Source organism: Miniopterus schreibersii, assembly GCF_964146895.1.
Source record: "Miniopterus schreibersii genome assembly, chromosome: 7".
Lineage (NCBI taxonomy): Eukaryota > Metazoa > Chordata > Mammalia > Chiroptera > Miniopteridae > Miniopterus > Miniopterus schreibersii.
The window spans coordinates 37,555,564-37,568,914 of NC_138108.1; the positions used below are offsets into that span (position 1 = coordinate 37,555,564).

The 13,351-nt window shown below is 47.1% G+C and overlaps 1 protein-coding gene across 1 annotated transcript in view; it reads left to right on the plus strand.

The window, feature by feature from the left end:
• LOC308559674 (titin-like) overlaps positions 1-10,186 on the plus strand; it is a 269,782-nt gene extending 259,596 nt beyond the window's left edge. The window contains 6 exon segments of the mRNA XM_081142718.1: positions 94-6,017; positions 6,145-6,301; positions 7,003-7,685; positions 7,777-7,930; positions 8,465-8,767; positions 8,903-10,186. Of these exon segments, the coding sequence (XP_080998844.1) occupies positions 94-6,017; positions 6,145-6,301; positions 7,003-7,685; positions 7,777-7,930; positions 8,465-8,767; positions 8,903-9,198 (7,517 nt within the window). The 3' untranslated portion in view covers positions 9,199-10,186.
• Positions 10,187-13,351: the final 3,165 nt, after the last annotated feature.

The following is a 13,351-nucleotide window of genomic DNA, read 5'->3' on the forward strand; positions in this document are numbered from 1 at the left end:
CTAGATGACCCATTATTAATTGAAGTGGGGTTGTTGCACTTACAAAGTGTTAGACATTGCTAAATTATACTTTTTTCTTTTATTCTGATACAGTTCCAGCTAAGATACACTTGCCTAAAACTCTTGAAGGCATGGGAGCTGTTCATGCTCTCCGAGGCGAAGTGATCAGCATCAAGATCCCTTTCAGCGGTAAACCAGATCCTGTGATCACCTGGCAGAAAGGACAAGATCTCATCGACAATAATGGCCACTACCAAGTTATTGTCACACGATCTTTCACCTCCCTTGTTTTCCCCAACGGAGTGGAGAGAAAAGATGCTGGTTTCTATGTGGTCTGTGCTAAAAACAGGTTTGGGATTGATCAGAAGACAGTTGAACTGGATGTGGCTGATGTTCCTGATCCACCCAGAGGAGTCAAAGTTAGTGAGGTCTCACGAGATTCTGTCAATTTAACCTGGACTGAGCCAGCTTCTGATGGTGGCAGCAAAATCACCAACTACATTGTTGAAAAATGTGCAACTACTGCAGAAAGATGGCTCCGTGTAGGACAGGCCCGAGAAACACGTTATACCGTGATCAACTTATTTGGAAAAACAAGTTATCAGTTCCGTGTAATAGCTGAAAATAAATTTGGCCTGAGCAAGCCTTCTGAGCCTTCGGAACCAACCGTAACCAAAGAAGATAAGACCAGAGCTATGAACTATGATGAAGAGGTAGATGAAACCATGGAAGTTTCCATGACTAAAGCATCTCACTCTTCAACCAAGGAACTCTATGAGAAATACATGATTGCTGAAGACCTTGGGCGTGGTCAGTTTGGAATCGTCCACCGTTGTGTTGAAACATCCTCAAAAAAGACGTACATGGCTAAATTTGTGAAAGTCAAAGGGACTGATCAGGTTCTGGTAAAGAAGGAAATTTCCATTCTAAATATTGCTAGGCACAGAAACATCTTATACCTCCATGAATCATTTGAAAGCATGGAAGAATTGGTTATGATCTTTGAGTTCATATCAGGACTTGACATATTCGAACGCATTAACACAAGTGCTTTTGAACTTAATGAAAGAGAAATTGTAAGTTATGTTCGCCAGGTCTGCGAAGCTCTTGAGTTCTTACATAGTCAGAGTATTGGACACTTTGACATTAGACCAGAAAACATCATTTACCAAACAAGACGGAGCTCCATCATTAAAATCATAGAATTTGGTCAAGCTCGTCAGCTGAAGCCAGGGGACAACTTTAGGCTTCTGTTCACGGCCCCTGAATACTATGCACCTGAAGTCCACCAGCATGATGTTGTCAGCACAGCCACAGACATGTGGTCACTCGGAACACTGGTGTATGTGCTGTTGAGTGGTATCAATCCATTCCTGGCTGAAACCAACCAACAGATGATTGAGAACATCCGGAATGCTGAATATACTTTTGATGAGGAGGCATTCAAAGAGATCAGCCTGGAAGCCATGGATTTTGTTGACCGGCTGTTAGTGAAAGAGAGAAAATCTCGCATGACAGCATCTGAAGCACTCCAGCACCCATGGCTGAAGCAGAAGACAGAAAGAGTCAGCACTAAAGTTATCAGAACATTAAAACACCGACGTTACTACCACACTCTGATCAAGAAAGACCTCAACATGGTTGTGTCTGCAGCCAGGATCTCCTGTGGTGGTGCAATTCGATCTCAGAAGGGAGTGAGCGTTGCTAAAGTTAAAGTGGCATCCATTGAAATTGGCCCGATTTCTGGGCAGATAATGCATGCAGTTGGCGAAGAAGGAGGGCATGTCAAATACATCTGCAAAATTGAAAATTATGACCAGTCTACCCAAGTGACCTGGTACTTTGGTGTCAGACAGCTGGAGAACAGCGAGAAATATGAAATCACCTATGAAGATGGAATGGCCACCATGTACATTAAGGACATTACCAAATTCGATGATGGTACCTACAGATGCAAAGTAGTCAATGACTATGGTGAAGACAGTTCCTATGCAGAGCTGTTTGTTAAAGGAGTGAGAGAAGTTTATGACTATTACTGTCGTAGAACCATGAAGAAGATGAAGCGCAGAACAGATGCCATGAGACTCCTGGAAAGGCCACCAGAATTTACCCTGCCTCTCTTTAACAAGACAGCTTATGTGGGCGAAAACGTCCGGTTTGGAGTAACCATAACTGTCCACCCAGAGCCTCGTGTAACATGGTATAAGTCAGGCCAGAAAATCAAACCAGGTGATGATGATAAGAAGTACACATTTGAGTCTGACAAGGGTCTTTATCAATTAACAATCAACAGTGTAACAACAGATGATGATGCCGAATATGCTATTGTGGCCAGAAACAAATACGGTGAGGACAGCTGTAAAGCAAAGCTGACCGTGACCCCACACCCACCTCCAGCAGACACAACCTTAAGACCCATGTTCAAAAGGCTACTGGCCAATGCAGAATGCCAGGAAGGCCAAAGTGTCAGCTTTGAGATCCGAGTTTCTGGAATCCCCCCGCCAACTTTAAAATGGGAAAAAGATGGTCAGCCACTGTCCCTCGGGCCTAACATTGAAATTATCCATGAAGGCTTGGATTATTATGCTTTGCACATCCGGGATACTTTGCCCGAGGACACTGGTTATTATAGGGTCACAGCCACAAACACAGCTGGATCCACCAGCTGCCAGGCGCACCTAAAAGTGGAACGCTTGAGGTACGTCAAACAGGAATTCAAGAGCAAAGAGGAGCGTGAACGACACGTACAAAAGCAAATTGACAAGACACTAAGAATGGCTGAAATTCTTTCCGGAAAGGAAAGCGTGCCACTGACCCAGGTAGCCCAAGAGGCCCTGAGAGAAGCTGCCATCCTCTACAAGCCAGCTGTGAGCACCAAGACCGTGAAGGGCGAGTTCCGCCTTGAGACAGAGGAGAGGCAGCAGGAGAGGAAGCTGCGGATGCCTTACGAAGTGCCAGAGCCCCGCAAGCACAAGCAGCCCGCCACGGAGGAAGACCAGCGCATTAAGCAGTTTGTGCCTATGTCTGACATGAAATGGTACAAAAAGATACGTGATCAATTTGAAATGCCTGGGAAAATTGACAGAGTTGTACAGAAACGACAAAAGCGCATCCGCCTTTCGAGATGGGAACAGTTCTACGTGACGCCTCTCCCGCGCTTCACGGATCAATACAGGCCCAAGTGGCGCATCCCCAAGCTGACCCAGGATGACCTGGAAATGGTGAGGCCGGCCCGCCGGCGGACGCCTTCTCCCGATTATGCCTTCTACTACAGACCTAGGAGGCGTTCCCTTGGTGACATCTCCGATGAAGAGCTGCTCCTCCCCATCGACGACTACTTGGCGATGAAGAGAACGGAGGAAGAGAGGCTGCGTCTTGAAGAGGAGCTCGAGTTAGGCTTCTCAGCTTCGCCCCCGAGCCGGAGCCCTCCACGCTTCGAGCTTTCCAGTCTGCGGTACTCGTCCCCGCAAGCCCACGTCAAGGTGGAGGAGACAAGGAAAGACTTCAGGTATTCAACCTACCACATCCCCACCAAGGCCGAGACGAGCACGAGCTACGCAGAACTGCGGGAGCGGCACGCGCAGGCCGCCCACAGGCCCCCCAAACAGCGGCAGCGCATCCTGGCGGCCCGGGAGGACGAGGAGCTGCTTCGGCCGCTTGCAGCCACCCAGCGGCTGTCCGAATACAAAAGCGAGCTGGACCGCATGTCAAAGGAACAGAAGTCTAGGAAGAAATCAAAGCAACAGAGACAAGTAACGGAAATAACAGAAATCGAGGAAGAATACGAGATCACAAAGCGTGCTCAGAGAGAGTCATCCTCGTCTGTGTCTAGACTGCTGAGACGACGGCGCTCCCTGTCCCCAACTTACATTGAGTTAATGAGGCCGGTGGCCGAGCTGATCCGGACGCGCCCGCCGCCAGCTGAGGAATCTGAAGATGACACGGAAAGAAGGTCTCCCACTCCAGAGAGAACTCGCCCACGTTCCCCCAGCCCCGTCTCCAGTGAGAGGTCACTCTCAAGGTTTGAGAGGTCGGCAAGGTTTGACATCTTTTCCAGGTATGAGTCCATGAAAGCTGCTTTAAAGACCCAGAGGACGTCGGAAAGGAAGTATGAAGTGTTGACTCAGCAGCCCTTCACGCTGGACCATGCCCCGCGAATCACGCTGAGAATGCGATCCCACAGGGTGCCCTGCGGCCAGAATACGCGGTTTATCTTAAACGTTCAATCTAAGCCAACTGCCGAGGTGAAATGGTACCACAATGGTGTGGAGCTCCAGGAGAGCAGCAAGATCCACTACACCAACACGAGTGGGGTCCTGAGCCTGGAAATTCTGGACTGTCACATTGATGACAGCGGGACGTACCGCGCCGTGTGCACCAACTACAAGGGCGAAGCTTCGGACTATGCGACCTTGGACGTAACAGGAGGGGACTACACCACCTACGCTTCCCGGCGCAGAGACGAGGATGCCCCCCGGTCCATTTTCCCTGACCTGACAAGAACAGAGGCATATGCAGTGTCATCGTTCAAGAAAACATCCGAGATGGAAGCTGCTTCCTCAGTCAGGGAAATGAAATCACAGATGACAGAGACAAGGGAAAGTCTCTCATCATATGAACACCACGCATCTGCAGAAATGAAAAGGGCTGCAGTAGAAGAAAAGCTGCTGGAAGAAAAATCCACACACAGAAAGATCAAGTCCACTTTGGCAGCAAGAATCCTAACCAAGCCAAGGTCCGTAACTGTCTCTGAGGGAGAGTCTGCAAGGTTTTCTTGCGACACAGATGGTGAGCCGGTACCAACCGTGACCTGGCTGCGTGGAGGGCAAGTAATCAGCACTTCCACCCGCCACCAAGTGACCACCACGAAATACAAATCGACCTTTGAGATCTCTTCGGTCCAGGCTTCTGATGAGGGCAACTACAGCGTGGTGGTAGAAAACAGTGAAGGGAGGCAAGAAGCACAGTTTACTCTCACTATTCAAAAGTCCAGGGTTACTGAAAAGGCTGTGACATCGCCACCGAAGGTCAAATCCCCAGAGCCTCAGGTGAAATCCCCAGAAGGAGTTAAGTCTCCAAAACGAGTGAAATCTCCAGAACTGGTGACTTCTCCCCCAAAAGCCGTGTCACCCACAGAGACAAAACCCCCGGCAACAGAGAAAGTTGGGCAGCTACCAGTCCCTGCCCCGCCCAAGATAACTCAGTCCCTGAAAGCAGAAGCTGTTAAAGATATTGCCAAGCTGACCTGTGCTGTCGAAAGTAGTGTATTATGTGCAAAAGAGGTCACCTGGTATAAAGATGGCAAGAAACTGAAGGAGAATGGGCATTTCCAGTTTCATTATTCAGCAGACGGCACCTATGAGCTCAAAATCCATAACCTCACTGAATCCGATTGTGGAGAATACATTTGTGAGATTTCTGGTGAAGGCGGAACTTCCAAAACTAAGTTACAGTTTATGGGACAAGCCTTTAAGAGCATCCACGAGCAGGTGTCAAGCATAGCAGAAACTAAGAAATCAACTCAGAAAACTGCTGAGTCAACAGAAACCAAGGTATCAGCTCAGAAAAGTGCTGAGTCAACAGAAGCCAAGGTATCAGCTCAGAAAACGGCTGAGTTAACTGAAACCAAGGTATCAGCTCAGAAAACTGAGTTAACAGAAACCAAGGTATCCGCTCAGAAAACTGCTGAGTCCACAGAAACCAAGATATCAGCTCAGAAAACTGCCGAGTCTACAGAAACCAAGATATCAGCTCAGAAAACTGCCGAGTCTACAGAAACCAAGATATCAGCTCAGAAAACTGCTGAGTCCACAGAAACCAAGATAGCCGCTCAGAAAACGGCTGAGTCAACAGAAACCAAGAAAACTGAAACAAAAGCTCCTGAGCCAATATCCTCAAAGCCAGTAATTGTTACTGGGCTGCAGGATACAACTGTTTCTTCAGACAGCATTGCTAAGTTTTCAATTAAAGCTACTGGAGAACCCCAGCCAACTGTCATCTGGACAAAGGATGGAAAGGTAACCAATTCTTAAATGTCTTAATTTTATCTTCTAAAAAAACTAAACTTTTCCCTCATCCCCATCTTCCAAATAAAGTTGAAAAATTAAATCACGTTTTAAAATTCAAATCACTTGCATTCTACAGGCTATTGCACAAGGGGGTAAATATAAACTTTCTGAAGACAAAGGAGGATTCTTCTTAGAAATTCATAAAACCGACACTTCCGACAGCGGGCTTTACACTTGTACAGTAACGAACTCAGCTGGATCTGTGTCCTCTAGCTGCAAATTAACCATAAAAGGTAGGTTGGCTCTTGTTCTTACCAACATTTTTCAGAAAATGATATTAGGGTGACATTTCTAAACACTTTCCCTTCCCCACACGAGAAAGTATTAAAACTATTTTCCGAATTCCAGAATACCATTTGTACACAAATGTAGAAATACACATATTTGAAGTTAGCACATACTTTTATGTTCACATAAAAAGTATGTATCAAGTACCGAATTGTATGTGGTGTTATATAAGATTCCATAGGGCCAGCTCTGTTCCCAGGAATGTTTAGGAATCAAGTCATATAATCAAGATATATAATTGGCACGTCTCCCCTAAACCTCTACTTTTGCTAAATTAATGAAAGAGCTATATCAGTTTTCCTCATTAAAATGAATTTGCTGTCATCCTGATCGTCTAAAACATAATTCATTTTTATTAATCAAAACACACACATCTCCTAAATTCTTTGACTATTCCTTTCAAACTTTTTCCCCCTAAGTCATAAGAACTATCTTCAATTTAGTTTAAAGAATCATTACACTGACCACAAAAGTGAAGCATGGCAGTTTTCCAAGATTGGGTCTGAGGAAGAATTAGGCATTACCCACACCGCATACAGAAGTCAACCATTTTTTCCTCTGTATGTGGGCCACTTGCAGAACGGACAGGAGTAAAGGGTGGGGCCTCTTTCCAATTAAGTTTTCCTTATAGAGGTTTCTTTTTTAGCTGTAAAAGACACTGAGATGCAGAAAGTATCTACAGAAAAGACTTCCGAAATTACATCCCAAAAGAAGGCAGTTGTCCAAGAGGAAATTTCCCAAAAAGCCTTAATTTCTGAAGAAATCACGAAGTCAGAGGTGAAATCTCAAGAAAAGCTAGCCCTCGTGGAGGAAGCTTCGAAGGTTACGATTTCTGAAAAGGTCAAGAAGTCAGAAGCAGCCTCCCTGGAAAAATCCATTGTCCATGAGGAAGTCACGAAAGCATCACAGGAAATCAGCACTCAAGCTGAAATCAAAGCCTTTTCTAGTCAGATGAGCATAACTGACGGTCAGAAAGTGACTTTAAAAGCCAACATTGCCGGCGCCACCGATGTGAAATGGGTCCTCAATGGAGCGGAGCTCACGAACTCCGAGGAGTACAGGTACGGCGTCTCGGGCGGCGAGCAGACCCTGACCATCAGGCAGGCCGGCCGCGAGCATGAAGGCGTCCTCACCTGCATCGGCAAAACCAGCCAGGGCATCGTCAAGTGTCAGTATGACTTGAGCCTGAGCCAAGAGCTCTCAGGGGCTCCGGCCTTCATCTCACAGCCCAGATCTCAGAATGTTAACGAAGGACAAAGTGTCCTATTCTCTTGTGAAATCAGTGGTGAGCCCTCCCCTGAAATCGAGTGGTTTAAAAACAACCTGCCGGTAAGTTTCAGAATTTATTATCGAGGAAAATTTTACACACTACGTCTACTCCTGAAGAGCTCAAAGAAGCCCTTTTTTCTCTTCTTTTTAGATTTCTGTTTCTTCCAACATCAGTGTAAGTCGCTCCAGAAATGCATATTCTCTTGAAATCCGAAACGCATCAGTGAGCGACAGTGGGAAGTACACGATTAAGGCCAAAAACTTCCGTGGCCAGTGTTCAGCCACTGCTTCCTTAACCGTCCTTCGTGAGTATATCTTTGCCATTTTCCTTATTTGTTTAAGGCCTTTATGTGGTTAATTTTTTTATTTTGCCTTTGTTTTCTGAGCACAGCAAACCCAGGAGCCTCGTTAAATTCCATGGGTAAGAGGCACAGGCCGCCTGTGTCAATTCATTCTTACCATCAGTTTCTTTACAGCTCAACAGAAACGTGGATCAGTTAACTTCCAAGGCAAAGCTACCAGCTGCCCTGTTACATTTTTTTCCCCCCAGGATGCGTAACATATAAATTATGTTCTATATGACTAATCACTTTTCTCCTAGTGATTCTAGTACCTGCATGTAATGTGATGATAGAAACATAAGGATTCGTTTCTTGGAGACACTGCGCTAGCTCTTGACAAATGTATGTATGTATGTATCTGCTTATGCTTCCACAGCAAACTGTTCGGGTTACGTTTCTGTGTACAGTGTTTAAGTTTGCCATCCCTGTAAGTCAATGTCAGATGTCACACATTAACCAGATGTCATTGATGTTCACCGTATCTGCTATGCTCCACAGCTCTAGTTGAAGAACCTCCCAGAGAGGTAGTATTGAAGACAAGTGGTGACACGAGCTTGCAAGGAAGCTTCTCGTCTCAGTCAGTCCAAATGTCTGCGTCTAAGCAGGAGGCCTCCTTCAGCAGTTTCAGCAGCAGCAGTGCTAGCAGCATGACTGAAATGAAATTTGCTAGCATGTCTGCCCAAAGCATGTCCTCCATGCAAGAGTCCTTTGTAGGAATGAGTTCCAGCAGTTTTATGGGAAAATCTAGTATGACACAACTGGCAAGCTCGACTAGTAGAATGCTTACAGCAGGCGTAAGAGGTGAGCAATAAAATTACTGATAGAGGTTGACAAGCCTAGTAGCATCGTGTAGTCTCTAGTTCACACAATTCAGTAGAAAGCAAATCGTTACTTTTTCTGTGATCCCTAAAACTTTTCTGTTGTTGTTCCATAAAGGAATTCCACCTAAAATTGAAGCTCTCCCCTCTGACATCAGCATCGATGAGGGCAAAGTTTTAACAGTAGCCTGCGCTTTTACCGGCGAGCCGGCCCCAGAAATAACATGGTCATGTGGTGGAAGAGAGATCCAAAGTGAAGAACAGGGGAGATTCCGCATTGAAAACACAGAGGACCTGACCACCCTGATCATCATGGACGTACAGAAACAGGACGGTGGGCTTTATACCCTGAGCTTAGGGAATGAATTTGGATCTGACTCTGCTACTGTGAATATAAACATTCGATCCATTTAAGAGGGCCTGTGCTCTCATCCTCACTCATCCTTAACCTTTCACAAACAATTCACATGGACTAATCTTTCCGATCTGTAAATATTGAGAAAACAAGTAGTTTTGTATCAACCTAAATGAGTCAAAGTTCAAAATATGCATTTCAATCTTTTCTAATTGTTGACCTAAGAATATTATGCATTTTCTAGTGACATGTACATACTGTATATAGCCGGATTAACGGTTATAAAGTTTTGTACCATTATTTTATGACATTTTACAATGTAACTTTTGAAACTAATTGTTGGTAGGAGAAAGTTTCTTATGGGACGAATACCCTCTCAACACTTAATCAATCTTTGTGCCTCAACATAGCGTTGAAGTCTAAGTATGCCTCAGTGGGTTGAGAAAGTCCCCGCTGAAGATGTCTCATCCACCTGACATGTGCACCAATACCTATTGAATCAGAAATGTAAGGCATTGGTGATGTTTGCATTTACCCTCCTGTAAGCAACACTTTAACGTCTTACATTTTCTCTGATGATGTCACTCAAAATTATCATGACTTAAATATTACCAGAGCAAAGTGCAACGGCCAGCACTTTGTTCGCTCATTTTACACTGTCTCTGACCATAGAGAGTGCCTGGGTAGCTTGGGAAAGTAACATCACCTGGCCATCCCCTCATTTAACCAAGCTATTCAAGTATTCCTATGTCGGAGCAGTGCCAGCTCTTGGAGGTCCCGGGGTGCAGCCAATGCCTTCGTGTGGTAGCTCTAAATTTAAATTACCCTGAGAAACTGGGGCAACTAAGCAATGAGCCACAGCAAAAACTAACAACAAGAACAAAAGCAAAATAAAGCTGTCGTTAAACTAACAACAATATTACTAACTGCCCAAAATGTCAATCTGATGTAGTTCTTTTCATGCAAGTATAAATTTGATTGTTAGTTATAATTGTTGGACCTCCCTGAGATAGTAACAACAAAATAAAGCAAGCTATCTGCACCTCGAAATGTGTGGTTGGTTGTTTTCTGTGAAATTCTGGGGTTGGGGAGGTATGCGCCTTCACAAATCACAGAAATGGTCATAAGATAAAGCAACTCAAGTTCAAAATAGCCCATGATCATAAGTTCATTAAAGAAAATATTTAAATTATCGTACTGAATATACTCAACAAATTTTTTTGAAGCATAGATTGATTCTCATGGATAAATTTATCCTCAAAAGTTAACAAAATCCCCCAAAATAATAGATTAAATCTTCTAAACTTATCAAGAAAAGTATTTTTATGGGAGCTGATTCAACCAAATCTACCAAAGATATTCAACAGCTGCAATATTTTGTGCTAGACACCACAGGGAACAACATACAGATGAGCAAGACGGTACTGACCTTGTCCCTCAAGGACTGTAGTGAAGAGAAAATGACAACTTCAAGGAAAATGATTGACTGTGCACCTGACATTGACTATTGCAGCTCCAAACTGAGATAGAACAAACAAGGCCCTCAAAGCTAAAGAACTGGTTTTAAATGCTATCATACCATGCTTTTTAAAACAATTGATCTATACTTGATAATAAAATATCTAGAGCCCGAAATATCTGTATTTATCCACTTCAATTAGATCACTGTAATTGTGAGCCTATGAAGTTGATTCTTTGCCCGCACTACCTCCTAAGTACAAGTTATAGATGTAAATACAAGTACAGCCGCTTCTAAATGTACCAGCGGCCAAAGCTGAAGCAAAGGCACTGTCAACGTTTATTCTCCCAAAGCAGACCTTAGTCTTCATTAGCTGATTCAGCAAGCACTGTCTTAAGTCAGAGTCCCGAAAAGCACAGCCTAACGCAGGGACTTGTGTAAGTAATGGGGGCGGCACTGCTGGGGGAGGGAAGCGGGGAGGGGGAGGGGAGGCGAGGGGAGGAGGGGGGAGGAGGGGGGAGGCGGGGGGAGGAGGGGGGAGGCGAGGGGAGGAGGGGGGAGGCGAGGGGAGGAGGGGGAGGCGGGGGAGGAGGGGGGAGGCGAGGGGAGGGGGAGGGGAGCCTGGGCGGTCTCTGCAGCAGCTTCAGCCGGACCCCACGGGGAGCCTAAGTTGCACCAAAGCTGGTTCTGCTTGGGAGCAAGGGGGCTGGCCCCTGTGCCCCCTGACTGCCAGCTGGCGACGGTGGGCTGCAGCTGGGGGCCGGGGCCGGGTGTGGGCTGGGGAATAACCTCCCAGGCGAGGGGGCCTCCGGCCGGTGGCGCAGCCAGGGGGGCGCGGCGTCAGCAGCCCCCGCAGCACCCGACGGCTTGAACCGCCAGCCCTCGGCTCGCCCCCCAGGCAGGGCCCGCCGGGCGGCTCCGAGCGCGGTCCCCACCAGCCCCGCGCTGGCCGCGGGCCGGGCCGCCGGGCACGTCGACGCCGAGCGGGCTTCGCCGCGCAGCTGCGCTTCCGAAGCTGCGGCTCCCGGGCCGAGCGCGCTGCGGGCCGGGGGAAGGAGCGGCAGCCGCCTACCCAGCTAGGGGGTCGCAGACAAACGGAAGGCCTGGCTGCTGCTTATGAATTAGCGGGGCCCCCGGCGGCCTAGGGGAGCGGCCCCGCGCAGGGAGGGCCCCGGGAGCCTGCCCGAGGCGCTGCCGCCCTCCGCCCGACCCCCGCCCGGCGCTCGGCGCGTCCCGCTCAGGCCGCCTGTTCCCTCCCGGCGCCGGCAGGGGGCGGCGGAGAGCAGGCAGCCGGGCTCGGGCTCCACCCAGTCCTCCAGGCCCCCCAGGAATCTTCGCTGTCACCCTGCCCTCTTTTCGCTGGGTCCTTCCTGTCTGTGTCATAAGGCCCGCACCCTGGCCACGCGATAGGCCACTCAGAGTAGGAATTCCACATCCTCGCTCGGAACCCAGAGCAGACAAGCTGAAACTAGGGTCTGCTGTGTGACCTGGGGCCGGTTATGGAACGTCTCTGTTCCTTGGTGTTCTCATCCGTAAAATGGGAGTGACGACAGCCTCGGCCTCCCAGGGTTGTTGGGAGGATTCAACAAGTCACTGCATGTGAAACTGTCAGAGCAGTGCCGGGAACCATTACTCTATCAGGTACCGCGGGAAGCCGGGGACCAGACAGAGCGGCACTTTAGGGAGGGTAGAGACCAGGCCTCGCCATGCCCAGAGCTGGGTTAGCTTGCTGGGGCTGCTGGGGCAAAGCGCCCCGAAGGCCAGGACTCCAAAATGGAAGCGTCAGGGGGCTGCTCCCCCCGAGGGCTGCTGGGGAGGGGTCTGTTCCGTGCTTCTCTGGCTTGTGGACGGATGGCCACCCTCGGCTCCCACAGCGCTCTCCAGGTATGCGTGTGTGGGCCCCAAGTTCCCGCTTAAAAGGACCCAGCATATTGGGATCTACCCTAATTTTACCTCATTTTAACTTTGTTATCCATGTAAAGACTGTCTCCAAATAAAGTCACATCCTGAGGTACTGGGACTTCAACATATTCTTTTGGGGGAGACACAGTTCAACCACTAGACAGGATGGGCATGGGACAACATCTTTATAAGAAGTGTTTTGATGGATTTCCCACAAGATGAATTCATCTGCTCTCTCCAATAGTAGCTGATTACAGATGAACCATGTAGAGGTAGGGAAGTGGGCAAATCAGAAACAGCCAGGTAACAGGCTAATAAATTGGCGGTCTCCATACCGACTGCTTCAAGAGTAATGTTTGTGCTCCAGGGAAAGAAAGTAATTTGTATTTGTTTACTTTGCCCCAAACGTAACTTTGAGAAATCCAGGCAGAGGAAGCCCAGTTGCCTTGAAGTAAGAGAAAACCATGTCTGCTACATAGGTAGACTTTTAAAAATAGATTGGCCCATCAATTTTTATTCAAAGGTTATAAAAAGTGAAAGCTTAGTTTTATGCTGTTTGGTATGTCCGGGTCCATATTTCCCAAGCTCTTCAAAAGTGTTCCACAGCCAAATAAACTTAGGACTTTGGTAATTGTACTTTTCTTTTTTAATTTTATTTTTCAATTACAATTTACCTTCAATATTATTTTGTATTAGTTTCATGTGTACAACATAGTGGTTAGACAATCACTTTAAAAAGTGTTCCCCTATTATTTCCAGTACCCACCTGGTGCCCACCATACATAGTTATTACAATATTGTTGACTGTATTCCCTATGCTGTATTTTACATCCCCCGACTGTTTTGTAGCT